At 42.9% G+C, this 26,803-nt stretch overlaps 1 protein-coding gene across 1 annotated transcript in view; it reads left to right on the forward strand.

Annotated features, from left to right (window-relative positions):
• Positions 1-344: 344 nt before the first annotated feature.
• Positions 345-26,803, forward strand: part of utp20 (UTP20 small subunit processome component) — a 73,467-nt gene continuing 47,008 nt past the window's right edge. Inside the window, exons 1-14 of the mRNA XM_060903170.1 lie at positions 345-518; positions 2,134-2,214; positions 2,334-2,400; positions 3,504-3,636; positions 7,487-7,675; positions 7,818-7,899; positions 7,975-8,112; positions 13,164-13,319; positions 18,127-18,273; positions 18,389-18,523; positions 18,645-18,722; positions 21,618-21,796; positions 22,003-22,137; positions 22,228-22,316. Coding sequence (XP_060759153.1) covers positions 468-518; positions 2,134-2,214; positions 2,334-2,400; positions 3,504-3,636; positions 7,487-7,675; positions 7,818-7,899; positions 7,975-8,112; positions 13,164-13,319; positions 18,127-18,273; positions 18,389-18,523; positions 18,645-18,722; positions 21,618-21,796; positions 22,003-22,137; positions 22,228-22,316 — 1,660 coding nt within the window. The 5' untranslated portion in view covers positions 345-467. The remainder of the gene's footprint in view (positions 519-2,133; positions 2,215-2,333; positions 2,401-3,503; positions 3,637-7,486; positions 7,676-7,817; positions 7,900-7,974; positions 8,113-13,163; positions 13,320-18,126; positions 18,274-18,388; positions 18,524-18,644; positions 18,723-21,617; positions 21,797-22,002; positions 22,138-22,227; positions 22,317-26,803) is intronic.

Raw genomic sequence — 26,803 nt, forward strand, 5'->3', positions numbered from 1 at the left:
CCGGCCACGGGGCTCGAACCCGGACCTTCTTGCTGTGAGGCGATAGCGCTAACCACTACACCACCATATTCTATTCTATTCTATTCTATTCTTTACTGACATACAAACATTTTTCTGTAACATTGTGCTGTAAAACTAATCTAAAACGTTTCTGTACTGAATCAATAATATTATAAAATAAAAATATATAACAGAAATCTTAAGAAAAACAGGGTATCTTTTGCACTGTACTCCGCTCTCAAAATTTATGTTGAGAAAAAGAAAATAAAAGCGTTATTTATGATTACTAGAGCACTTTTATTTTGAAACACATTTCTCATGCTAGTTCTTTCAAAATGGCGGCGTCCTGAGACGGCGTGTGTAGCAACAGTTCCCTCACTAAACCTGAAAAGTATTGGTTTTTAAAAGACTGCGGGTTTTTTTTTCCCCTCCTCCTTAATTTCTGTTTGTACAAAACAGACTCGAAAATGAAGTTCAAGTCCAAGCCTCTGTCTCATAAATCAGAAAACACTTTCCGGGTGAGTTTATCTCCGAACAGCAGCTCACATTGAGGGCAGGACAGAATGGTCCAAGCTTTAATGACATGAACTCTGTGTAAATATAAATAGCTGTTTATGTTTAGGGTTGTTTTACAATCAGGGTCCGCAAGCTAAAAATCACATTTAACACTTATTATCTTCAATATCAAAAGGCTTGACTAAATAAACTTGGTTGTTTACTGTAGCCCTGTGATAGCTCTATTTACCATGCAAAACAATTTTGGTGATAACGTTATTTTTGGTGAATGTATGGCAATATATGTCATATTTAGCAAAATTACTCGTGTCATTTAGAAAAAGTGCTTTTTTGACCGCAGGTAGCTCCAGAAGGGATGCACTTAAATCATTCTTTATACCATAAAACAAATATTTGGTTCCATATCATTGGAAACATAGTTAAGTTTTAATGTTGAATGCCAGTAAGTTTTCAGACTATTTTGGTCAAATTAGTATGTAATTGTGTCAAAAAAATGTCCTCTCCGAGACAGCTAATTTTTCGATATAAAATAACATCTCATTCTCATCTCATTATCTCTAGCCGCTTTATCCTTCTACAGGGTCGCAGGCAAGCTGGAGCCTATCCCAGCTGACTACGGGCGAAAGGCGGGGTACACCCTGGACAAGTTGCCAGGTCATCACAGGGCTGACACATAGGCACAGACAACCATTCACACTCACATTCACACCTACGGTCAATTTAGAGTCACCAGTTAACCTAACCTGCATGTCTTTGGACTGTGGGGGAAACCGGAGCACCCGGAGGAAACCCACGCGGACACGGGGAGAACATGCAAACTCCGCACAGAAAGGCCCTCGCCGGCCACGGGGCTCGAATCCAGGACCTTCTTGCTGTGAGGCGACAGCGCTAACCACTACACCACCGTGCCGCCCATAAAATAACATATCTTATCTCATCTCATCATCTCTAGCCGCTTTATCCTTCTACAGGGTCGCAGGCAAGCTGGAGCCCATCCCAGCTGACTACGGGCGAAAGGCGGGGTACACCCTGGACAAGTCGCCAGGTCATCACAGGGCTGACGCATAGACACAGACAACCATTCACACTCACATTCACACCTACGGTCAATTTAGAGTCACCAGAAATAACATATCTAAAATGATTATTTTCATCCTAAAATGTGGTCAAGATATCGGGACATAAATATTAGAGACAACTAACACAAAGCTTACAGCCTTATATTTAACAGCACTATGGAAGTAGTGGATTCTGAATTGTCAAAAAAAAAAAAGTCCTCTCCGAGAATCACTTCATTTGTTTCTCCCATCTTATAGCAGATTACACAAAACTACCATACATGTATGTCAAAAAATTACCTGAAATCTGTTCTTTAACTTGTCCTTCACTTAAAAACTGGTACAAGAACCAGTTTGAATCAATTTGAATTTTGGACCCCTGTGACACAAACTTTGTACCCTGATTGTAAACCAACCCTTTAGTGTCAGCAAATTTTTATTAACGGTATTTTATACCAAGTTGTTACGTGTTGTTATCTGGTAGTTAATTAGATATAAATTGTAATTCAGTGTCCAGCTGCTGTATTTATTTATACCATGTTTTGTTACACCATTGCAGTTTCTCACATTTTCTGAGAGACTTGCAAATGTAAACATCGATGTGATCCATCGGATTGATCGGACAGGGAGTTACGCTGAGGTGGGTTTAACTGCAGTGTTCAATACAATCGATCAAGTTAACTTTTAAGTTGACTTGATCTGACTGTTGATTTTGACTTCATTGTGTTCATCTGAACCCATCATGTTTCTTCTTACTAGGAGGTAGACACCTACTTTTTTGAAGGTTTAACAAAATGGAGGGAGTTGAACCTGACAGATCACTTCAGTAAGTGTCACCCTTTTTTTTTCCTTTACTTTTGTCACGTGTACACTCGAGCACAGCGAAATTCCTCCTCTGGGTTCTTTGTCTCTGAAGTAGTAACACAAGTGAGCAATGAGCACACACGCATACTCGGAGCAGCGGGCACCTATGCTACAGCACCTGGGGAGCAGTTGGGGTTAGGTGCCCTTGCACCTCAGGGCCATTTCATCCATGATACAGAGGGAGGGGAAAGTGCTGTTGCTACGCTGTCAGAAACAGGGGTACAGTAGGAGTCCATTTCTGTACCCCAAGGTACAGTTTGTACTAATGTTCCCCTTAGGGCTCATTATTGGACCTCAAGGTCCTAAAAGGTACACATATGTTCCCAGGCAGTATATAAATGATACAAATAAGTATCTAAGTCCCAGAGGAGCCTGTTCAGTGACAGAATGCTCCTTCCCAAGTGCAGGACTAACAGACTTAAAAACTCCTTTGTCCCTCACGGCATCAGACTGTACAACTTCTCTCTGGGGGGGAGGAGGGGTAACAGGAGGACAGAGGACGGGAAGGAGCAGTAGCCTAGCCTGACAATAAACAATACTGGACAATGTGTAATACCTCTTCTGTTGGCCCTTTCCCCATATCTTATTCTTTTTTTTATATTTGTATATGCAAATACCCAATTTAATTTATCTAGAAGTTTTTTCTTTATTTCTATTCTTTGTTTATCCTGTAATGATGCTACTGGAATTTTAATTTCCCTGAGGGAACCCGCCCAAAGGGATCAATAAAGATCTATCTATCTAATCTAATCTTGGAGGGTACTGCCTCAGTGACCAGCTGTTGTACCCCTAAAGGTACAGTAATGTACTTTTGTTTTCTGAGAGTGTAGAAAGAATTTTAGTCACTTTTACTCATTATTATTTTACTTTGAAACTCCCATCACATTTTTCCTGTCGGTCCCGGGAATCGAACCGGTGACCCTTTGGGCCCAAGGCTGCTTCTCTAACCTTCAGGTTATTTTTGTGATGTAATTTAATTGTATCAAGTTTTGACTCTGGTGCCCGGTTCATTGTCTCGTTGCTTGTCTGTTCTGAATAACTGCATGTATTTGACTTTCTTTCCAGTGGCCTTTTCAAAAGAGGTTTCCCACAAGTCTCAGTCCTTCCACATGTTAGTGTTCCACCAAAATGCCATAGTGGAGAGCCTGAAGACTCACCTGTCAGTGAAGAACAGTCTGGCTTACCAACCACTTCTGGAGTAAGCTTCTCTTTTTCTATAAAACAGTTACTGTACCACAGACTGCTGCTTTCTTTTGCCACATGTTCCTCGGTGCTCTCAGATGCGACTAATGAAAACATCAGGATTAGGAGAAGGGGAGAATGATGTGGGGGAAAAAACCCGCATTGTGGATATATTGTTGGTCTGATTGTGAAGCAATCTGTCACTAACGGTTGTTATCCGTCAGGCTACTTTTTTTTTTTTTTTGCGGTGCCTCCTTTCCTGCCGTTTTCGAGATATTGACCCCACACCAGCCTCAACTCATCCATCCCGTGCCTAAACAGTGTGCGTGTATCCAGCTTTTGGAACGCTGCCCTCGTTCTCTTGTTTTTCTGTCATTTTTTTGCTCTGTAGTCTTCCTGTTTGGTCATGTTTCATCCCAGAGCCACCAAAACAAACAAAAATGATACCTCAGGACAGTTCACTCAGCATGTATATGAAATCAGCTATGACCCACACTCATCTTAGCTCATCTGACCATAAGGCCGATGAGCTATCGCCATGGCATGGTGTCCGTCTGTCATCCATAATTCAGTTAAATCGTATCTCCTCCGTCAGTTCTCCACAGATTTCCATTCCGACTGTTTTGTTTGAAACAACTCATTACTCTGCACAAAACTTTGTCGTTGTTTTGTCAAATTTTTTGCTAACGAGTTCGTAATTAAGCCAAATGAACATTTTCCAGGCCTCTCACTAGAATTTTATCTCCTCTCTTATTTAGCATGCGAGTTCGGTTCTGATCAATGTTTTGGGTAGATCGTTCCTTGAGGAACAAAACTTGGTCATTTGTTTGTTGATTTTTTTTTTCCCTTGTTGTAAACAATTTATTTACAACTTTGTTTCTTTTCAGTTAAATCGTGTCTCCTCCCTCCTTCAGTTCTCAATAGATTTCAGTTCTGATTGTTTGTTTTATTTGAACATACTAGACCTTCTGTGCAAATCTTGGTCAATGTATTGTCAGTTTTTTACAAACAAATTAGTAATTAGGTCAACTTAATACATTTTTCTTCTGACTAGACTTGTATCTCCTCTCTCAGGCTACGTTTACATTAGACCGTATCTGTCTCGTTTTCTTCGCGGATGCACTGTCCGTTTACATTAAACTGCCTGGAAACGCCGGGAAACGGGAATCCGCCAGCGTCCACGTATTCAATCCAGATCGTGTCAGCTCCGGTGCTGTGTAAACATTCAGAATACGCGGATACGCTGTGTTGAGCTCTAGCTGGCGTCTCATTGGACAACGTCACTGTGACATCCACCTTCCTGATTCCCTGGCGTTGGTCATGTGACGCGACTGCTGAAAAACGGCGCGGACTTCCGCCTTGTATCACCTTTCATTAAAGAGTATAAAAGTATGACAATACTGCAAATACTGATGCAAATACTGCCCATTGTGTAGTTATGATTGTCTTTAGGCTTGCCATCCTTCCACTTGCAAGTGGTAAGTGATATGCGCTGGGATCACACACACAGCGGCTCAGTCCCGAATCACAGCTTGTGCACTTCACTCGCACGCTCTGTGAGCTGCGCAGGGCCGGAGTGCGCACCCTCCAGAGGGCACTCGCTGTTCAGGGCGGAGTGATTTGGAGCGCAGGATGCCTGCGGAGCCGAGCGTATCCGTGTATTGGTATTGTTGTGTGCACGCAAATCGTGTATTGGCGTTGCTGTGTGCACACTAATCGTTTTAAAAACGTTAATCTGATGATCCGCTGATACGGTCTAATGTAAACATGGGCTCATTTATCATGCGAATTCAGTTCTGATTGATGTTTTGGGTCGATCTTCCTTCGGGGAACGAAATTTAGTCCTTTGTTGTTTTTCCTGTTGTAAACAGTTTGTCGTGGAGGTTGGGCCTCTCTCTTACAGTACATTGTCACATTTCGGTTCTGTTTGATGTTTTGGTACTCATGGTGGTTTTGATGGCAGGCCGGATGAGCTGCAATGTCCTTGACGTTCTGGTTTTTCTCCCCCCCATCCATTTTCTCCTATTGGTGGCAGTGCATTTTTGGCCTCGTAGTAATGTACTGCTCATTAGAAGCCAAGCCGTTCAGTTCAGTCATGATTCATTCAGCAGCCATCAAACTTTATCTCACAGCTTAGACCAACTAACACACACGTACACATGCATTAAGAGCAGCACTTCTCTTTTTATTTGGTGCCTCAGCGGTGCAATCACAATTCTATTTTGTTCAGGAAATATACCTTTCTAGTTACTTATTACAGATGGACTTTTATAAATTAAAGATTTATACCCTTTGGGACATGCTGCTGTAGGAAAATAATCAGGGTGGTGTGGCTACACTTGGAGCCATTACCATCCCAGTGTTGAGTGTTTTATAGGAACCGCACATTTCAAAGTGCTTTGATTCTTTTTATACGGCAATGACTTAGTTTCTGTTATCACTAATGAACAGTTATATTTCCTCACCATTTTTCCTCTCTTGACATTAGACACATACTGACCGTAAAAAAAAAGGTGCTGAGACTAGTTTCTTTTCAAAAATGCTAAACATCTCTTTACAGAAAACTTGCACTTTTAGTCCAGTTATGTGGTGCATTTGCCACACACGAGCCTGAGTAAATTATTACGACAGAAAATCATATTAGAATGAACTCATTTAATAAAAACCTCTGATTTCCAGCCAGCAGAGTTGTCAGAGCTGCTGTTAATGAAAACTAATCAACACCTTCTGACCAATCAGTTTCGAGAATTCAGCAGCGCTGCGGTATAAAACTCCTTAATGATGCTTGTTTATAGATTGGCCTGCCAAATGATTTCTGTTTGGACTGTGTGAAGGGCTGGTATGAGGTTGTTCTGGATACTTCTAACACACTAACATTGTTCTTAAGTGTTCAGCACATTTAAATGTGGCTACTTATGCAATAAAGGCATTAAAGGTCATCAAGCATTCTGGAAAAGAAACTAGAAAATTATCTTTTTAAAATTAACAAGCTACTGAATTCTATCAGTGAATATGACCATGTGCTTAACTTTTTAATCTTTTTAATAAAATGTAAAAATAAAACCTCTAATGATAATTTAAAGGTAGACTGCCTTTCAGAATTTAAGTGTAGGTCATAAAAAGAATTTTCCCGGACACCCAATTATTTTTGTTTAGTGGACCGAAACCTACTGAATTCAAATCACAGACGTCCAATTTTATTAGATTTTTAAAAATACAACTTTTAATGAATTTAGGGCCACATGGGAACTAAATTTCATAGATTTTATGAAATCGAAAGGCCGTCTAGCTTTAATGAGGAACAGCTGTCATGACTTTCTCTCCATGATTCAGTTACTATAATAATAGTTAAGGGGTTGTAATGATGGCTTTCTGTGTGTTTTATCAAAATGTCATGTATCATAAACTTTGATGGAAAATGATTTAATATAAATAATAGGAACAAATTGAATTGCAAAGGGAAACGCTGACGATATAAAGCAGTGTGAGATTTTTTTATTTTTTTTTTACATCCTGACACCCTCTTACGAGGCTGTCTGCGTCTGTCGAGAGCACACACACACACTTAACTTACCGCCGGCTTGCTAGGCCTGTCGCAGCTGCACAACCATTCACACCTACGGTCAATTTAGAGCCACCAATTAGCCTAATCTGCACGCCTTTGGACTGTGGGGGAAACCGGAGCACCCGGAGGAAACCCACACAGACACGGGGAGAACATGCAAACTCCACACAGAAAGGCCCTCGTTGGCTGCCGGGCTCGAACCCAGAACCTTTTTGCTATGAGGTGACGGTGCTAACCACTACACCACCGTATCGCCAGTGTGAGAATATAAAACATTAATCCTGTGCCTCTCTTTTCATAGTCTTGTGGTCCAGTTTGCACGCGACCTCCAGACGGATTTTTACCCTCACTTTCCTGACTTCTTCACCATCGTTACCTCATTGCTTGAGACCCAGGACACTGAGGTGCTGGAGTGGGCCTTTACCTGCCTCTCTTACCTCTATAAGTACTTATGGAGGCTGATGGTAAAGGATATGAACAAGATATACAGGTGAGAGGAAGAGCGAAGGAAAGTGTGAAAAGAGCATTGTATAATACTGGAATAAATGTTTGTATCGTAGTATTGTTCAGAGATTTACTTTAGATGGGTTTATGCGGGTGTGATAATACGGTGTTTTCATGCCTCTCCTCAGTCTTTACAGTAAACTTCTGGCACACAAGAAAGAACACATCCGTAACTTTGCAGCTGAGAGTTTTTCCTTTTTAATGAGAAAGGTAAGAGACTTCAGAGGTAAGAGACTGTTCCTTTGAGGTAGTGATAAAGCAGGTCACTAATTGCGTGTTCCTCAGGTTCCAGATTTTGACGACTTGTTCACACGGATGTTCGTGGATTTGGAGCAGTGCCCTCAGAAGGCAAAGGGAGTTGGGCAGCTCATTTTTGAGATGTCCAGAGGAGTCTGCAATATGTTCCACTCTTGCACCAATACCGTGAGTCTGAATAGATAAGTCTAGATTGAAAATGAATGTGGTGATGTCCCAGGTGGTTGTTTTTTTCTGATAACCCCGGTTGTATGTGAATTAGGTCTCGGCAATATAATATCCTTTGCCATATTTAGATTGGCAAGACTAGTGTGGGAGAAGAAATGGAAACCACGAGTAGCCATAGTAACAAGTAAAATGAGCAGACTGGCACCTGTGACAGTCAGAACAGTGCATTTGAATGTATTCTATTACATTTGTGTTGTAATTAGTGCTGTCAAAAATGTCGCGTTATTAACGCGTTAACTTGACTCAATTTTAACGGCGATAATTTTTTTATCGCGAGATTAACGCTCTGTGACATGATGTAGGTTTTTCATAAGCTTTTGAAACTGCCAGGAACTTGGAACATAGACTTTGCTTAGAAAACCGATAGCAGCTAGGCTGTAATGCCCCGCCCCGCACAGCCAGAGTCCTCTGCCCTCCCCCCAAAGAACCAGCGCGGGCAGGGCGCGCTAGTAGAGATGGGATTTATGGCTCTTTGATGGGATCCGCATCTTTGTGATCCGTTCTTTGAAAAGAGCCGTTCAAAAGACTGGCTCATTTGGCTCTTTTTAAATATTTATTCAGTTTTAAGAAGACAGCGTCTAAAGAAGCCAGATCCCTCTGAACTGTAAACTCAATGCTATCCCAGAAATCCTTCCTGTAATATGCAAATTTGGCCGCCTCTGATTGGACAGCGCGACGCATCAACAGGCAGAAAGTGTAAAAGTACAAAATGTGTTAAGTGAGCTGAAACAGTAAAGATCAGATTCAATGCAATATTTATCAACGAACAACTTAAAGTTAATATAATAGTGTACTTTATATTATAATCAAGCATGTCAAGCCTACCGTCACTGTGTAACCTGTCTCTCTGAGTTGTAGACTAACTCAAACAGTAGATCACTTCACTCATGGTTCTTTTGCCAGCCCCGGTGTTCGGCTTAGGTTTCACTTTGCAGTGGCTATATCAAGACGTGTTATGCTTTGCAATACGAAACAAGCCCATTCACGTTTTTATGCTGATAAGAGAATTACAATGGTTTTTCATGTGACAAAAATGTGCGATTAAATTGCGATTGATCGCGAGTTAACTATGACAGTCGCGACATTAATCGCGATTAAATATTTTAATCGCTTGACAGCACTAATTGTAATATTGTCTAGCCCTAATTCCAGTGTTTTATCTGTAATTATTTATTATAACATTGTGTTGGTGTTTTCCAGCATTGACGCAGAATTAATATTTAGACAACAGTATGGTCATGTGGAAAAAATAAGTACGTTGCATGGAATTTTAAGAAAATATATATTATTATTATTATTATTATTTTGCAGTGTTGTAGTCGAGTCATTAAACCTCGAGTCCGAGTCCAGTCTCGACTCTTCAGTGTTCAAGTCTGAGTCAAGTCCAAGTCATTTAAAGAAAATTTCGAGTCGAATTCACTATTGATCCGAGTTGAGTCCGAGAACAAGACTCCAACCACACCATTTGACGGTGGCTGTTTTAGCGCCATTAATGTTAGTTTGTTCCTGAACGTGACACATGAACAGGTGAATGTGCATTCTCTTTGTCAGGGAGTGCCAAGTATTCTTTCAGAGATGGTTGGGAGACGGATGTAGGTGCAGAAGGTGTGTTGTTTCATCCAAGTGAAGACGGTAAACAATCCCGAACGGCAGGCAAAATCGTAAAACGGTGAAACAGGCAATAGGTCGAATGAGGCACAAACAGGCTATCGTAGACTCAGCAGAATCACAGACGAGAAACAGGAAATCAGGGCTCAGTAGGGCTGTAACAATATGCGTATCGAAATCGAAATCGCGATACGCAGAGCCACGATCCGTATCGCGATACAAGAAGGCAGAATCGCGGTACACCCTTTCAAACTTCTCCTCAGCCCAAAAACAGAGGCGCTTCCAAACTTCAATTTATGAATACTTTACTTTTTATTTAAATTACATTTTAAACTTACTTAAATGACTTTTATTTTTTTATATCTATTAGTAAGTCGTTTTTTCGCCGACCTGCGACAATCTTCTGCGAGTCACGCAACGTCCACACTCGCCACTGGCAGAGCATTCATTTCTTTTAAGCGGTCGCCATTCTGGTTGTGACGCGGGAAGCAAATCTGTAAACAAGCAGCTCATTGGCTGGCTAGGTGTGCCACAAGCCAATCACAATCACTTGACCGGAAAGGCATGCAGTGTTGCCAGATTGGGCAGGTTGAGGTGCTTTTTGGCTGGTTTTGAACATATTTTGGGGTGGAAAACGTTAGCAATATCTGGCAACACTGAAGGCATGTCTGCTTGGGCGGAAGCCTTCTGCGGCAGTTACATTTTGACACGCGAGCAATGTTTCACCATAAAAATTCTGTAATTTCCATCTGTTTTCCGCGATCACAGAAAATCATTGGCCCTATGAGAGTGAGAGAGCCACCCCCCCAAAAAAAAAATCTTAACGGATTTACACGATTTGGAAAAATGACTTTTTCAGAACCGAAAAAAACAGAGCTTCCGGCTCAACAGTATTCATCTCATCTCATTATCTCAAGCCGCTTTATCCTTCTACAGGGTCGCAGGCAAGCTGGAGCCTATCCCAGCTGACTACGGGCGAAAGGCGGGGTACACCCTGGACAAGTCGCCAGGTCATCACAGGGCTGACACATAGACACAGACAACCATTCACACTCACATTCACACCTACGGTCAATTTAGAGTCACCAGTTAACCTAACCTGCATGTCTTTGGACTGTGGGGGAAACCAGAGCACCTGGAGGAAACCCACGCGGACACGGGGAGAACATGCAAACTCCGCACAGAAAGGCCCTCGCCGGCCCCGGGGCTCGAACCCAGGACCTTCTTGCTGTGAGGCGACAGCGCTAACCACTACACCACCATGCCGCCCGCTCAACAGTATTATTTTGAGAAATAAAACAATCTTTGGATATACATTTGTTCATTTTTGCATACATATTACTCATTCTCTGCAGTGGTCTGAATTATTTGTTATTAAATAGTTAATGTAAGTAAGTAAATGTTAATAAGTCAAATTTACTACTTTAAAAAAAACATTTAAAAAAAAATCGTGGGCGTATCGATTCGTGGGTCAAAAATCGCGATACGAATCGAATCGTGAGTTGGGTGTATCGTTACAGCCCTAGGGCTCAGGAAACCAAATAAGGAAATAAGGCTCAGGAATGTGTCAGCAACGCAGCTCAATACTTCGCAAAGTAAGTGTGTTTTCACAGTTTTTATATCGGCATGCTGATTGAGCCTTAATCCTGTACAGGAGCGAGTCGTTTACGATGTGCGCATGTTGTCCGGGGCGCACCCGAGAGTTTATCTGATGCATGTGCCAAGGCGCGCAGGTGTGACACTCTTGCACGAAATTAGCGCAAAATTAATGTAGATTTAATTATCTTATGGCATGTTACAAAAAATAAAGACCAAGTCAGAGTCATCGTCTCCAATTTACGAGTCTGAATGCAGTTAATGCACGAGTCCGAGTCATCAGTGCTCAAGTCCAAGTTGAGGCACGAGTCCTGGACTCGAGTCCTACAAGCCTGTTATTTTGTATAAATATATGAACAAAACAGTTCACTCTGTTTAATACAGTGCCTACAGATAAGTGATATTTGAACAAAACTACTAGGACAATAAGCTTTTTCAGTCATTTATTCAACAAAAATATCAATAGATGTAATAGTCTTTTGTGGAGAAAAGTAAGTACACCCATGGCCTCGGAACCTAGTATTGCCCCCTTTAACAGAAATAACTTCTTGTAGGCGTTTTGTGTAATTGTCCACCAGTTTCTAACGACAGCTTACTGAACATTTTGGCTACTCTTCCATGCAGCAAGATGTTTGAGGGTTTTCTTGCACGTACTGCCCTTTTCCAATCTCCCCATGACATTTCAGTGAGGTTCAAATCTGGACTTTGACGAGGCCATTCCATCAGCCACCATTTCTTTATTCATGAGCCATTCCTTGGTGGATTTGCTCATGTGCTTTGCATAATTATCTTGTTAAACTGTCTGCCTCCGGTTCAACTTCAACTTTCAGACAGATGGTCTCACATTATCTTCAAGCACTTTTTGATATGATTCAGAATTTATAATTGACTCAATAACTGCAAGCTGCCCAGTCCCTGAGGCAGTAAAGCTACCCCAAACCATATTTCCATCACCGTGCTTCACAGTTGGTATGAGGTGGTTCTCCTGAAAAGCTGTCTTTTGTCTGTGCCACATGTCTACTGTTACTTTGGCTAAGGTTTTTTCCTTGCCACGCCTCCCATGCAGGTCAAATTTGTCCAATCTCTTTCTGCTTGTAGATGTATGCATTTTCACACGAAGGGTTGCAAGAGTAACCTGCAGATCCTGTGATGAAATTTTGGGTTCTTGGAGACTTCTTTTAGCGTCAGACGGTCTGCTCTTGGGCTGAATTTGCTAGGGCAGACAGTCCTGGACAAACTTGTAGTGGTTTGAAATCTCTGCCACGTGTAGATGATTTTCTTTATTTTTAAATAATTTAGAGACCTTTTTAAATCCCTTTCCAGATTCATAGGCATTCATAACCCTTTTTCTGAGGTCCTAAGAGAGCTCTTCAGATTTTGGCATGATGACACCGCACACTTTTTAATAGCAAAGACGACACCAGATTCTAGATGTCAGGTTTATCTAAGACGGGTTCCACCTACAGGAGGTTCTTATCAAGGGCACCTGATCTAGAGCACCTGAGTCTAATTTTATGGACCTGAAGTTGTGATAATTGTAAGGGTGTACTTACTTTTTCCCCATGTGACTGATCTGTTTTTTTTTTTAATTATGAAAATGATTATTGAAAAGTTAATTTTGTGTGTCATTTGTTTGAGTACATCACTTTTATCTGGAGGCACGCTACTAAAGACGGTGAAATGTTTACTGTTCAAATACGTTGGGGGGGAAAATCATCGGTTTTCATGGGAGGTACTTATTTTTCCACATGAGTGTATTTTAAGTATAATGTTAATTTTTGTCTTAGGCTTTGCCTGTGGCACTACGGAAACTCGGTCCCTCTGAGGAAGGAGATGTTGCTCTGCCCTGGGATGCCATTAAAGAGGCCCTCGATCACATGGCCCAGTCTTCAGCCAGTTATGTTGCAAAGGAAAATTTCCTGGTTCTTTGGGATTCGTTGCAGGTAGATTACAAGTCAGGAAAAACAGTCTGAAAGTTGTACTTGATTTCATATCTCATTTATTAGGAGAGCCATTGCATAAGCTTTATCCTAATTCACATTCTCAAGTAACACATTGCTGATGATGCATCTGAAATGTATTATTTAATATCGACAAGAATAATAGAAAAGGAAGGAAAATTAAACACAAAACATACTTTAATGTCCAAAGTACAAAATATATTTCTGTATCCATTCAGCTGTTTATTACTGTGGATAACCTTGGAGTCAGTGAGTTTTATTAAAATAAATATGATACTAAAGCACAATAATCAGAAAAACTCATAAATGTTATGTTCTCTCACACACATCCTTACATCGCTTTTGTGTACAATGGATTTTAAGTGTTATACTAAGGTATTGATTAATTCTAATTATATTAACACCCTTGTTCCAATTATTGTTTCTGCCTGCTTCACCGGGGCTTCGATTGGTGAATGCTTTAAAAGGGAACTGAAGGCAAATTTTTTATTATCAAAATTCTATTTATCTCATTTTATTAAATACAGGAATGCATTTTTGAGAGCTATTTTGTCGCTGCTATAGCAAGTTATGAGTGTTTGAAATATGCTATGTAATATATCAGTCCGTATGTCAAAGCAATGGCCATAAATGAGAGTCGCTGAGACCTGTGCGAGACATCGTAGGACGGAAGTAAAACGTACAGCGAAAATCAAAGTGACCGACATCTGCCAACGTTGTCAAAAGACACGCGCCCTCCACCGAATCAAGCCGGAAGTTTTCCCTTAGTCTGAAATCGCTCCGTACTCGCTATATAGATAGTTTTCACTGACGTCACGGCATTCTGGGGAATGCCCTCCAGCCGCCATCTTGTGGGGCAAACAAAACGGACCATCGCCATTACCGGCTACGTTATCTCGGACGAATTTATGAAGTTATATAGTCAGTTTTCTAAAATAAAGATCAATGTCGGCAAAATCAAGCAAACAGAAGTATATAGATACATTAGACGACATCTCACAACAACGGTATGCAGCCAAACTGGCCTTGATTGGGGAAATTGACCCCTACGAAGTGGACAAAGATGCATTTTCAAGTGACTATGCAGGGCTGCCAAAGCCTGCTCCAAAGCCTGAAACTGACTTCATCAAACTTGAAAGGCTGTCTGATATATACAACTCTATATATTCACAGCACGCCTTTTGTCGGATGCCGCCTTTTTCACGGCTGAATCGCACAGATCCGATTTTTTAATTTTTTTTAGGGGGGGGCGTTGGAGTGTCTGATTATAATTTCAAAGTAAATTCTGAATTAAAATTACTAAATAAGCAAATCTGTTACAGTCCATGAAACAGGAAGTATAAGGATGAGGAAAAAAACAGTTTAAATCGCAAAGCTGCGCACATTTGCGCAGTCCTGCACACCGCTTGGGCTGCGCAAATGTGCGCAGCTTTCCGATTTAAACTGTTTTTTTCTCATCCTTATACTTCCTGTTTCATGGACTGTAACGGATTTGCTTATTTAGTAATTTTAATACAGAATTTACTTTGAAATTATAATCAGACACTCCAACGCCCCCCCCAGAAAAAAAATTGGATCTGCGCGATTCAGGCGGCATCCGCGCGATTCAGGCGGCATCCGCCAAAAGGCGCGCTCTTTGCATCCCAAACACAAATCAAATCATACAGAATAGACCTAAAATGTTTTTCAAAAATGACCCTTGCGTGAGTGAAGTGACAAGTTTCAAATAGAAACGTGACAAATGAGCGGTATTAAGTGTACATTACAATGTAAACGTACACTCAGCGGTTCCAGTTAGGCATTCTCCGGAGATTGTTTACATGATGTTTTGGTTTCCAAAAACAAACTTGAACACAATTGATTGTTTATTTAAACAACTTACCACTTATAAAATGATCGGAGCAGACTTTGCTGTGTTTGGAAGGCTGATAATCCTTGCAGTTGATTCTCACAAGCCATAGATTTCTCCTTTGTATGCTGAGTTTGTTTGCTCGCCTTCGTGCTCCCGTACAGTGGGAATTCCATAAAAGCTCCGCTTGACGTCATCATTTGACCTATTACGATAGCCGTGAATACAACAGGTGTGCACCATTGCTAGCTTTAAATAGCCTGCTAGGGTTCTTTTGAAGACTTTGTACTTGTGCGTTACAATGTGTGCTCAGTCACCCATACAGTAAGCTTGACCCGCAAGATGGCCGCCACTAGGGAATCCCCGACTCTGTGACGTCATGTGAAAACTATCTATAGTGGGTACGCCATTTTGTAGTGCTGTCCGAAACCTTAGTGACGATTATGTAGGAAATGTGCTCAGTATAATATATGTATTTATGACAAAAATACATGCATGTATTTATTATTTTGAAAAACCACCAGGCGCCTGATCTGGCATGTTTTAATTGTGCGACCGTAAGGACGTAAATACCAGCGTGACGGACTAGTCCTTATCCTGTCGTCTTTCCAACTCTTCTTTACTCCACGTTGGTTCGAAGTCGTATGGGATAATCTCCATCACTGATGAAACTGGCAAGTCTCAAAATTAATCTAAATTGTAATGATATGGCGATCTGGCTGCTGTGTAAACAGTTTTCAACATGGTGGCACTGACACTTCACATTTGAAGTCTCACACAAGTCTCGTGAAGATCGCGCGGATAAAAGACGCCTGCCGTGGACCATACGAACTACATTCAACATGGCTAAAAACCGAAAAGGCCGATAAGTGTAATATAATATGCCAATACGAGTCATGATATAAGGTTAATAAAACCGAAAACTTAATTGAATAACACGTTAATTAAGAAATAAAGCAAGTTTAAAAATGACTTCAGTTCCTTTTTATCAGTCTAGGCTGGATAATAAATAGATTTAAAAAACAAAAGCATGTTTTATTTGATATAGGGAAGCTTTCTGTAAGGAGAATATTTATATAACATTTATGGAAGGAGTCTCCAGTGTCAAGGTTTTGTAAGAGCTGGAGGTAAACTGTAGTATTTTTGTCATGGGAGAGTTTTCACGACAGGATGATGATTATAAATGATGACAGGAAGTAACTTGTCTTCTGTAGACATTTCACAGCTTTCAATATAACTACAGTAGCGGTCAAAAGTTTGTACACCCCTACTCATTCATAAGTTTTTCTGTATTTTGACTATTTTCTACATTGTAGGACAATACTGAAGACATCAAAACTATGAAATAACAACATATGGAATTATGTGGTTAAAAAAAAAAGTTAAACAAAAAATGTTTCATATTTTAGATTCTTCAAAATAGCCAGTGTTTACCTTGATGATACTTTACACACTATTGGCATTATCTTAACCAGCTTCATGAGGTAGTCACGTGGGACGCTTTTCAATTAACAGCTATGCCTTGTCAAAAGTTAATTAGTGCAATTTCTTGCCTTCTTAATGTGTTTGAGATCAAATAGTAAATAATATAAATACAGTAAACAGCCCTATTCCACAACTGTAGTAATCCATATAATGTCAAGAACCACTTGGCTAAGTAAAGAGAAACGACATCCATTACTTTAAAACATGAAGTGACTTTTAATTGATAAAAATAAAGGAAAAACATGGAATTCGAAGCTATGTCCAAACTTTTGACCGGTACCGTATATATAAAATGTGCAATGTGTTGTTTTTTAACACGCAAAAGTTGTAATTGTTGGCAGATCGCTGCAGTAGAAGAAAAATGAAACACCTTAGGCAGCTGGGCCATAGAAGGTTCACGCTGCACGCTGCATGCTGCACACTACACGCTACACGCGTGTAAAGAAAAGTGGACAAACGTAGCATGACTTGCTCTGGGCCATAGAACGGCGTTCACGTTGCACGCTGCACACTGCACACTTCACGCGTGAAGCGTGAAATGAACATGCACACTTTTTTCTAGGCGTGAAGATGGAAATTCCAGTCAATGCATGCGGTCACCGCCGCGCCAGCCAATCAGAACGGGTCTAGGGAGATAACTCTATGCTTTCAGGGGGAAACTTCAGAAAAAATATAATTGAATGGTATAATTGAAAAATAGTTCTTCATCGGGATTGTCAAGCAGATTATAGAATGTTCGGTGAAATTCACCACGGGTTTCTCTCAGAAGGAAGTGTTCTCGGCTCCAAATTCTGTTCCTTTTTCTCTTCCTCTGTCTCAGCAGAATGAGGCAATCGTCGTCATCCGAAGAGTCCATATTGTTGGTTACTCGGTCAAAGTAGAACAGACGCAACACGTGAACATCCAAGCATGAAGTTTAATGGCCCAGGGTCCGGTTCTTCACGTGAACGTGTAGCGTGTAGCATGCAGCGTGCAGCGTGAACCTTCTATGGCCCAGCTGCCTTAGGACATGCTAGTAAAATATTAAATTTTGTGGTGGTTGCTCTGCATCAGATTTTGCTGCATCAGACCTCTCAACTGTTGATTGTTTTTCAATAACAGCAAGCCTTGCCATGTTTTGTTCCTTACAGGAAACATGGAGAGATCAAAGCACACTTTTTGTGAGCCACATACTGTTGAATTGGAACTAATCCCAAGTCACAACTGAAGCTGTGTGAATGAATAGTGAACTAACTGTGCCTCAGACATCCCATGCCATAGGCTTAATCTGAAGAATTTATAAGATCAGTCATAGAAAACACAAGGTTACTTGCTAATGTGAACGCTCGGTTGTGTGTGGGGGGGGGGGTTATAAATCCTTATGGCCATTTTCAGAATGGGCTTCTCTAGTCTTTTCTCTTGGTCATGCATTTATAGTGTTGCTTTATATCGGCTAATTTTTTTTTCTTCTCTTAGGCTTGTGTGAAAGATTTGCTCCCAAAGCTGGAGGCAGATCATTCTAACCAGACCAGTGAGCACATTGAAAGGCTCTTGTTTATTTATCACACACTGGTAGAGCACCGAAAAGGAGCCAAGATCACCAAGCCACAGTCTGTCTGTGAGGTACATATGTATGGATTTGTGTGTTCTGTTCTGTCTTATCTCATTTCCATTATCGTACACAAAGTTTAAGAAGTTGTTGTGTAAAAGTCTTATCTTTTGGTTTTTGCGCTTACAGTTTCTTCTCCAGCTGGTCTGTACTCGAGGTCTGTCATGCTCCTGCCACAGTTTACTGCTTCAAGTGATCTCCTCCTTTCTGCTAGTAGAGAACCTGTCCCAACCAGCGAGCATGATCCAAGAACTGGTGAAAAAGGTATGCATGCATGCATGTGTATACACAAAAAGACATATGCATACTCATAACATGATCACATCTGTGTGTATTTTTGGAAGTGGCCCAGTCACCTGATCTTTTTCTCTCATTGTTCTCTTAGGTCTTTACCAGTGGGATGGATCGGGATCTTATTTTGTCATTTGCCAAAGAAATGTTCAGCATGAAGCAATTTGAGCAGGTCAGTGTTGAAACAGAAGAAAATGTTCTGTTTTGTCGCTCTTGCTTTGAGCCTCAGTCTGTTCAGTAGTGAGCTTACAGTGTTGTAGCAATTCAGAGCAGTTGGATTCATTCAGTCAAAAAAAAAAATGGCATTACTGCATACTCAAAAAGAGGTTTGGAGTCTTTTGCTGATAGCCACGCCATCCTGTTCTAAATGTTTATACATTATGTACACTACCGTTCAAAAGTTTGGGGTCACCCAGACAATTTTGTGTTTTCCATGAAAAGTCACACTTTTATTTCCCACCATAAGTTGTAAAATGAATAGAAAATATAGTCAAGACATTTTTCTGGCCATTTTGAGCATTTAATCGACCCCACAAATGTGATGCTCCAGAAACTCAATCTGCTCAAAGGAAGGTCAGTTTTATAGCTTCTCTAAAGAGCTAAACTGTTTTCAGCTGTGCTAACATGATTGTACAAGGGTTTTCTAATCATCCATTAGCCTTCTGAGGCAATGAGCAAACACATTGTACCATTAGAACACTGGAGTGAGAGTTGCTGGAAATGGGCCTCTATACACCTATGGAGATATTGCACCAAAAACCAGACATTTGCAGCTAGAATAGTCATTTACCACATTAGCAATGTATAGAGTGTATTTCTGATTAGTTTAAAGTGATCTTCATTGAAAAGAACAGTGCTTTTCTTTCAAAAATAAGGACATTTCAAAGTGACCCCAAACTTTTGAATGGTAGTGTAAGTATGGAAGTATGCTGCCTGGCCAAAAAAAAAAAATCACCGTTTTGGATTTAAATAAGCAAATATTTGTTTGACTGGATAATTACTGCAGTGATTAATGTGTTTCACTTGGCAACAGTCCTTTTAACCCTAACTGATGCAGTGAGTAGTTTCTCATTTCTTAAACTACTGTATCTGAAGACGTATCCCTTGCTCATGGAAAAGATGTTAGTGTATTTCATAAGCGCCAAATTATTGACCTGCATCAAGAAAAGAAAACAACTAAGGAGATAGCTGAAATTACTGGAATTGGGTTAAAAACTATCCAACGCATTATTAAAACCTGGAAGGATAGTGGTGAGCCATCAACTTCGTGGAAGAAATCTGGTCAAATTTATTTTTTTTTTTGACTGACCATGATCAGAAATCTCAAACACTTTGTGAAGTTGAATCATAAAAATTGACAGTAGAATTCACGGCTATGTTTAATAGTGAAAGTTAAAGCACCTTGATATACGCACAATGCAACGAGAACTCTCAGGATTGGAACTAAAGAGCTGTATGGCCATAAGAAAACTACATTTTAGCGAAGTTAAGCTTCTATTTGCTAGGGAGCATAAAAATTGGACTCTGGAGCAATGGAAAAAGGTCATGTGGTCTGATTAGTCCAGATCTACTCTATTCCAGAGTGATGGACATGTTGGGGAAAGAAGGGAAGGGCATGAAGCAATGCACCCATCATGCATAGTGCAGCATTATGATCTGGGGTTGCTTCAGTTGTTCGGGTCTAGACTCAGAAATGTTATATGGCAATAAAAAGAAGTCAGCTGACTACCTGAATGTACTGAATGATCAGGTTCAGGAAGCATGAGGAATCATTTTCACACATGAATTGGCCTCAACAGAGTCCTGAACTTAACCCCACTGAAAGTCTTTGGGATGTGATGGAGAAGGCTTTGCAGAGTGGTTTCACTCTCCCATCGTCAAAACAAGATTTCTGTGAAAAATTAATGCAACTCTGGATGGAAATAAATGTTGTGATGTTGCATAAGGTTGTTGAAACAATGCCATGGTGAAGGCATGCTGTAATCAAAGCGAAAAGCGGCCCAACAAAATATTAGACAGCCCAATTTTTTTTTTTTTTGGCCAGGCAGTGTGTGTGTTATTTATGCCGCTTTTCCACTACCAACGCGGCTGAGTCAGGCTGAGCCGTGCCGTGCTGAGTCGAGCTGAGCGGGGCTGTTGGAGTTGCATTTCGACTACAACCGCGCTGAACCGTGCTGGCTGGAAGTGGGTGGACACATTGGGTGGAGTTAGCGAAAGTGGGTGGACGTCAGGTGATGTCGTTAAGCAGCGCAAACAGTGACATCAGTGAGCTTTTAAGCGGTAGTCTCACGACCCGAATAGTAAACAATAAACATGGAGGACATGGAGTCGTTAGTGTTGCTGGTCTTGGTGTTGTGGCTTGTTGTCACCGACAACGCCAACAGATACTGGCAAGAGCGTATAGATGAGGCGAGGCGCATAAGGCTTCAGAAATTCTCGTAATTCGTAATTATTCTTCTTCCGGGTTTGCGGTGTTTACAGATCCCAGCGTGCTCGCGGGGCGTGTGTGAGCATGTGAGGACACTCCTCCTCACCAGTCAGTGCACAGGGGAGTGTCTGCTCATGCCCCCAGCCTCACTCGGCTCGCTTTGGCTCGCTTCAGCCCCACTCCAAAACGGTGCGAGTTTTAGGGGCTAAGCAGGGCTGAAGCGAGCTGAGTCGTGCTGGTTTTTGGTAGTCGAAACGCGAGCTGTGTCGGGCTGAAGTGAGCTGAAGCGAGCTGAAGTGAGCTGAGGGTAGTGGAAAAGTACTTTTCTCAGCTTTACTAAAATCAATTCTAATCAAGTGGACATTATTTATACAGTAGTTTTTAAATGCAGACCCCTTGGTAAAACCTCACAAATCCTCAGGTGGGCTGGAGCTCCAAAGCTGACTGAACTTAAGAGTAACAGTCTTGTATGTTTGCCATGTGTATAAACGTCCGTCTCCTGTGGACATTGAGAAGCACATTTCATAAGGGTCTGGTAGGAATGTTTGCTCAGCAGTGTAGTTAAACCAGGAAGAGCCTGATTTTAGACATTTCAGAAGAATATAGTCCTGGATCTAAAGTGCATGTTGTTTTTTCCAGCTATTTCTGCCCAGTATGCTGCAGTTTGTGGAGCAGCTCTTCTCCAGTGAGGACTCGGTGAACAGAATGTTGGCTCTGGAGTTGCTGGTCAGGCTGATCCTAGTTAAAGCTCAGCCTCCTACTGATGGCTCAATGGCCTTCGAGAAATACCCACTGATCTTCACTGGGCAGTCTGGAGGGTAAGGCCAGGGCCTTCTGTGTAGAATGGTTTTATTTGCCTAAATTGTTTCTTTCAACCTTTAGAGCAGGGGCCATCCAAATGGTGGTCCAAATCAGGACTGTTGTCCCAGCAAAGTCAGATAACTCTACAATAAAGCATCCCAGTGCACATTTAAGTCTGTTTTCATTTAAAGATTTAAGATTGTAGCGTGTTATGTTCTTACAGGTTATATGGGGTGGACAAGGCGCAGATAGCATCCGTTCCTCAGCTCATCCTCTCTCTCGTAGTTGTCCCAGAGGATCAGTTACTATCAGATCTCTCTCAGATCTGGGCGGCCCTGGTGCTTCTGCCTCACCTCAGGCAAGAGCTTCACTCCCTCCCAAACACCTGTATCAGTGTGTGCGTGCTTGTGTTTTCTGTATTTATGCTAAAGTGAATGTGGTTTTGCAGGCCCCTGGAGGCAGCAAGTGTGGTTCCTCCTGTCACAGCCCTGTTAAACCGACTCTTACATGAGGTTCACAGTGAAAAACTTGGAAGAGGTCAGTGTTGTAAAAAGTGCTTAGTAGATATTGTATATCACGTCTCAGCAGTTTTTCTCTGCGTTTTTGTTCTGATACTTTCGAATAACAGCATGTTCTGAAGTGTTTTTTTTTCTTTTCCTTTTTCTGTTGTGTGTCAGCTAGTGGATACGGTTTGTAATATGTTAATGAATGACACTTTGCAATTTTTTTTTTTTTTACGAGTTCATGTTCTTACTCGGGTTATAGCAGCTGTAAACACTCCTTCCCTCACCAGCCACACTTACAATCTCCTCTAAGTCCATCCCCGACATGTGTTTTTATCTGCTTAGTATTAGCCAGTGAATGAGTTATGATAACAGAACTGATAATATATTAGAATGAGCACATTAATACAGTATGAACCTGTGATTAGAAAGTATAGCCTGAACTATAAGAACCACACTACTATTAATCAAATATACATGCACTGAGAAGCTCCGGTTGAAATTATAGATTCTCTGAGGTGACTGGCATAGTACTATTTACTGAGGGGCGTAGTATAGTTACCGGTGTCTCTCAGTGCATCGTATATTTGATTTTCTATCCACATTCAATGGATATAAGCAATGGTGCACGCTGATTGGCTACTCTGCTACTAGGCTATCAGCTCCTATACCGTGAGTAGAGAAAAACAAAATGGCGGTGTGTGTTGCTGAACCAACTGAGTACAAAATAAAAACTATTTGAAAACAAAACCCCAAAAATACAAAAAAGTAACAAAATAATATGAAATAAAAGTATTTGAGGGTAAGAACGTATCTTTTTTTTTTTTCAAGAATTATTATTTTAGCATTTTTCACAAATTGCTACTGTCATTTCACCAGTTTGTTTACATTTTAAGCGGAAATGATTTTGTCGGACATCTTGTATAAAGTTTTCGTCTCATCATCTTCCGCTTATCCGGGGCCGGGTCGCGGAGGCAGCAGTCTGAGCATGGAAGCCCAAACTTCCCTTTCCCCAGACACCTCGGCCAGCTCCTTGGGAAGAACACCGAGGCATTCCCAGGCCAGCCGAGAGACATAGTCCCTCCAGCGTGTCCTGGGTCTTACCCGGGGCCTCCTCCCGGGGGGACATGCCTGGAACACCTCCCCAGGGAGGCATCCAGGAGGCATCCGAAAGAGATGCCCGAGCCACCTCAGCTGATTCCTCTCGATGTGGAGGAGCAGCGGCTCTACTCCGAGCTCCTCCCGAGTGACTGTGCTTCTCACCCTATCTCTAAGGGAGCGCCCAGCCACCCTGCGAAGGAAACTGATTTCGGCCGCTTGTATCCGCGATCTTGTTCTTTTGGTCATTACCCAAAGCTCATGACCATAGGTGAGAGTCGGAATGTAGCTCAACCGGTAAATCGAGAGCTTCGCCTTTTGGCTCAGCTCTTTCTTCACCAAGACGGACCAGTAAAGTGACCGCATCACTGCGGAGGCCGCACCGATCCGCCTGTCGATCTCGCACTCTATCCTTCCCTCACTCGTGAACAAGATCCCGAGATACTTAAACTCCTCCACTTGAGGCAGGACTTCTCCACCAACCTGGAGAGGGCAAGCCACCCTTTTCTGGTCAAGAACCATGGCCTCTGACTTGGAGGTGTTGATTCTCATCCCAGCCGTTTCACACTCAACTGCAAACCGCCCCAGTGCATGCTGAAGGTCCTGGTTTGAAGAAGCCAACAGGACAACATCATCCGCGAAAAGCAGAGATGAAATCCTGTGGTTCCCATACAGGATTCCTTCCAGCCCCTGGCTGCGCCTAGAAATTCTGTCCATAAAGATCATGAACAGAACTGGTGACAAAGGGTAGTCCTGCCAGAGTCCAACATGCAATGGGAACAGGTCTGACTTACTGCCAGCAATGCGAACCAGACTCCTGCTCCGTTCGTACAGGGACCAGACAGCCCTTAGCAAAGAGCCCCGAACCCCATACTCCCGAAGCACCCCCCACAGAATACCACGAGGGACACGGTTGAATGCCTTCTCCAAATCCACAAAGCGCATGTGGACTGGTTGGGCAAACTCCCATGAACCCTCGAGCACCCTATGAAGGGTATAGAGCTGGTCCAGTGTTCTGCGACCAGGACGAAAACCGCATTGTTCCTCCTGGATCCGAGGTTTGACTATTGGCCGAATTCTCCTCTCCAGTACCCTAGAGTAAACCTTCCCTGGGAGGCTGAGAAGTGTGATTCCCCTATAATTGGAGCACACTCTCCGGTCCCCTTTCTTAAAAAGAGGGACCACCACCCCGGTCTGCCACTCCAGAGGCACTGTCCCCGACCGCCACACGATGTTGCAGAGGCGTGTCAGCTAAGACAGCCCCACAACATCCAGAGACTTGAGATACTCGGGGCGGATCTCATCCACCCCCGGTGCCTTGCCACCGAGGAGCTTGCTAACCACCTCAGTGACTTCGACAAGTCCACCTCTGAGTCATCAGCCTCCGCTTCCTCAATGGAAGACGTGACCGTGGGATTGAGGAGATCCTCGAAGTATTCCTTCCACCGCCCGACAATGTCCCCAGTCGAGGTCAACAGCTCCCCACCCGCACTGTAAACAGTGTTGGCAGAGTACTGCTTCCCCCTCCTGAGGCGCCGGACGGTTTGCCAGAATTTCTTCGAGGCCGACCGATAGTCCTCCTCCATGGCCTCACTGAACTCCTCCCAATTCCGAGTTTTTGCCTCCGCAACTGCCCGAGCTGTGGCACGCCTGACCTGCCGATACCCATTAGCTGCCTCAGGAGTCCCGGAGGCCAACATGGCCCGATAGGACTCCTTCAGCTTGACGGCATCCCTTACTTCCGGTGTCCACCACCAGGTTCAGGGATTGCCACCATGACAGGCACCGGAGACCTTGCGGCCACAGCTCTGAACAGCTGCGTCGACAATGGAGGCAGAGAACATGGTCCACTCAGACTCAATGTCCCCCGCCTCCCTTGGAAGCTGGGAGAAGCTCTCCCGGAGGTGGGAGTTAAAGACCTCCCCGACAAAGTGCTCGGCCAGATGTTCCCAGCAGACCCTCACCATACGTTTGGGCCTGCCAGGTCTGTCCGGCTTCCTCCTCCGCCAGCGGATCCAACTCACCACCAGGTGGTGATCAGTTGACAGCTCAGCCCCTCTCTTCACCCGAGTGTCCAAGACATGGGGCCGGAGATCTAATGAAACGACAACAAAGTTGATCATCGACCTCCGACCTAAGGTGTCCTGGTGCCACGTGCACTTATGGACACCCCTATGCTCGAACATGGTGTTCGTTATGGACAAACCATTACTAGCACAGAAGTCCAATAACAAAACACCACTTGGGTTCAGATCGGGGAGGCCCTTCCTCCCAATCACGCCCCTCCAGGTGTCACTGTCGTCGCCCACGTGAGCGTTGAAGTCCCCCAGTAGAACAATGGAGTCCCCAGTCTGAGCACCTCTCAGTACCCCTCCCAGGGACTTCCAGAAGGCCGGATACTCTATACTGCTATTCGGCCCGTAGGCACAAACAACAGCAAGAGCCCTCTCCCCGATCCTAAGCTGCAGAGAGGCGACCCTCTCGTTCACTGGGGTAAACTCCAACACATGGCGGCTGAGCAGGGGAGCTATAAGCAAGCCCACACCAGCCCACCGCCATTCACCATGGGCAACTCCAGAGAAGTGCAGAGTCCAGCCCCTCTTGAGGAGCTGGGTTCCAGAGCCCAAGCTGTGTGTGGAGGTGAGCCCGACTATCTCTAGCCGGTACCTCTCAACCTCCCGCACAAGCTCAGACTCTTTCCCCCCCCAGCGAAGTGACATTCCATGTCCCAACAGCTAGCTGCTGTGTTCAGGGATCAGGTCGTCGAGGCCCCTGCCTTCGACTGCTGCCCAATCCACATTGCACCAGCCCCCTACGGCTACCTCCGTGGGTGGTGAACCCACAGGAGGTCGGGCCCACGTCACCACTTCAGGCTAAGCCCGGCCAGGCCCCGTGGGCAAAGGCCCAGCCACCAAGCACTCACATACGAGCCCCAACCTCGGGCCTGGCTCCAGGGTGGGGCCCCGGCTGCGCCATACCGGGCGATGTCACGGTCCTTGATTGTTATCCATAAGGGGTTTTGGTGAACTGCTCTTAGTCTGGCCTGTCACCTAGGACCTGTCTGCCTTGGGAGACCCTAACAGGGGCGTAATGCCCCCGACAACATAGCTCCTAGGATCATTCAAGCACACAAACCCCTCCACCACAATAAGGTGGCAGTTCTAGGAGGGGTAGAATAAAGTTTTTATTTATCAAATTTACAAAAAAAAGAAGCTCTGTTTCTCAAAATCCAGTGAATGTGGATAGAATAAAACAGTTATTCCACTCAATCTTGTCATCCATGGCTTATAGCCAACTCGGTGCTACGCACCTCAGCTCATATACGACTTGACTTCATGGAATAACTTAAATATGCCACATCAAAAATTTCCAAAGTAAGTGTTAACTACAAAGAATTAGAAATAAGCCTGAAAAAAAAATATA

The sequence above is a fragment of the Neoarius graeffei genome, chromosome 21 (genome assembly GCF_027579695.1).
Source record: "Neoarius graeffei isolate fNeoGra1 chromosome 21, fNeoGra1.pri, whole genome shotgun sequence".
In the NCBI taxonomy this organism is placed as follows: domain Eukaryota; kingdom Metazoa; phylum Chordata; class Actinopteri; order Siluriformes; family Ariidae; genus Neoarius; species Neoarius graeffei.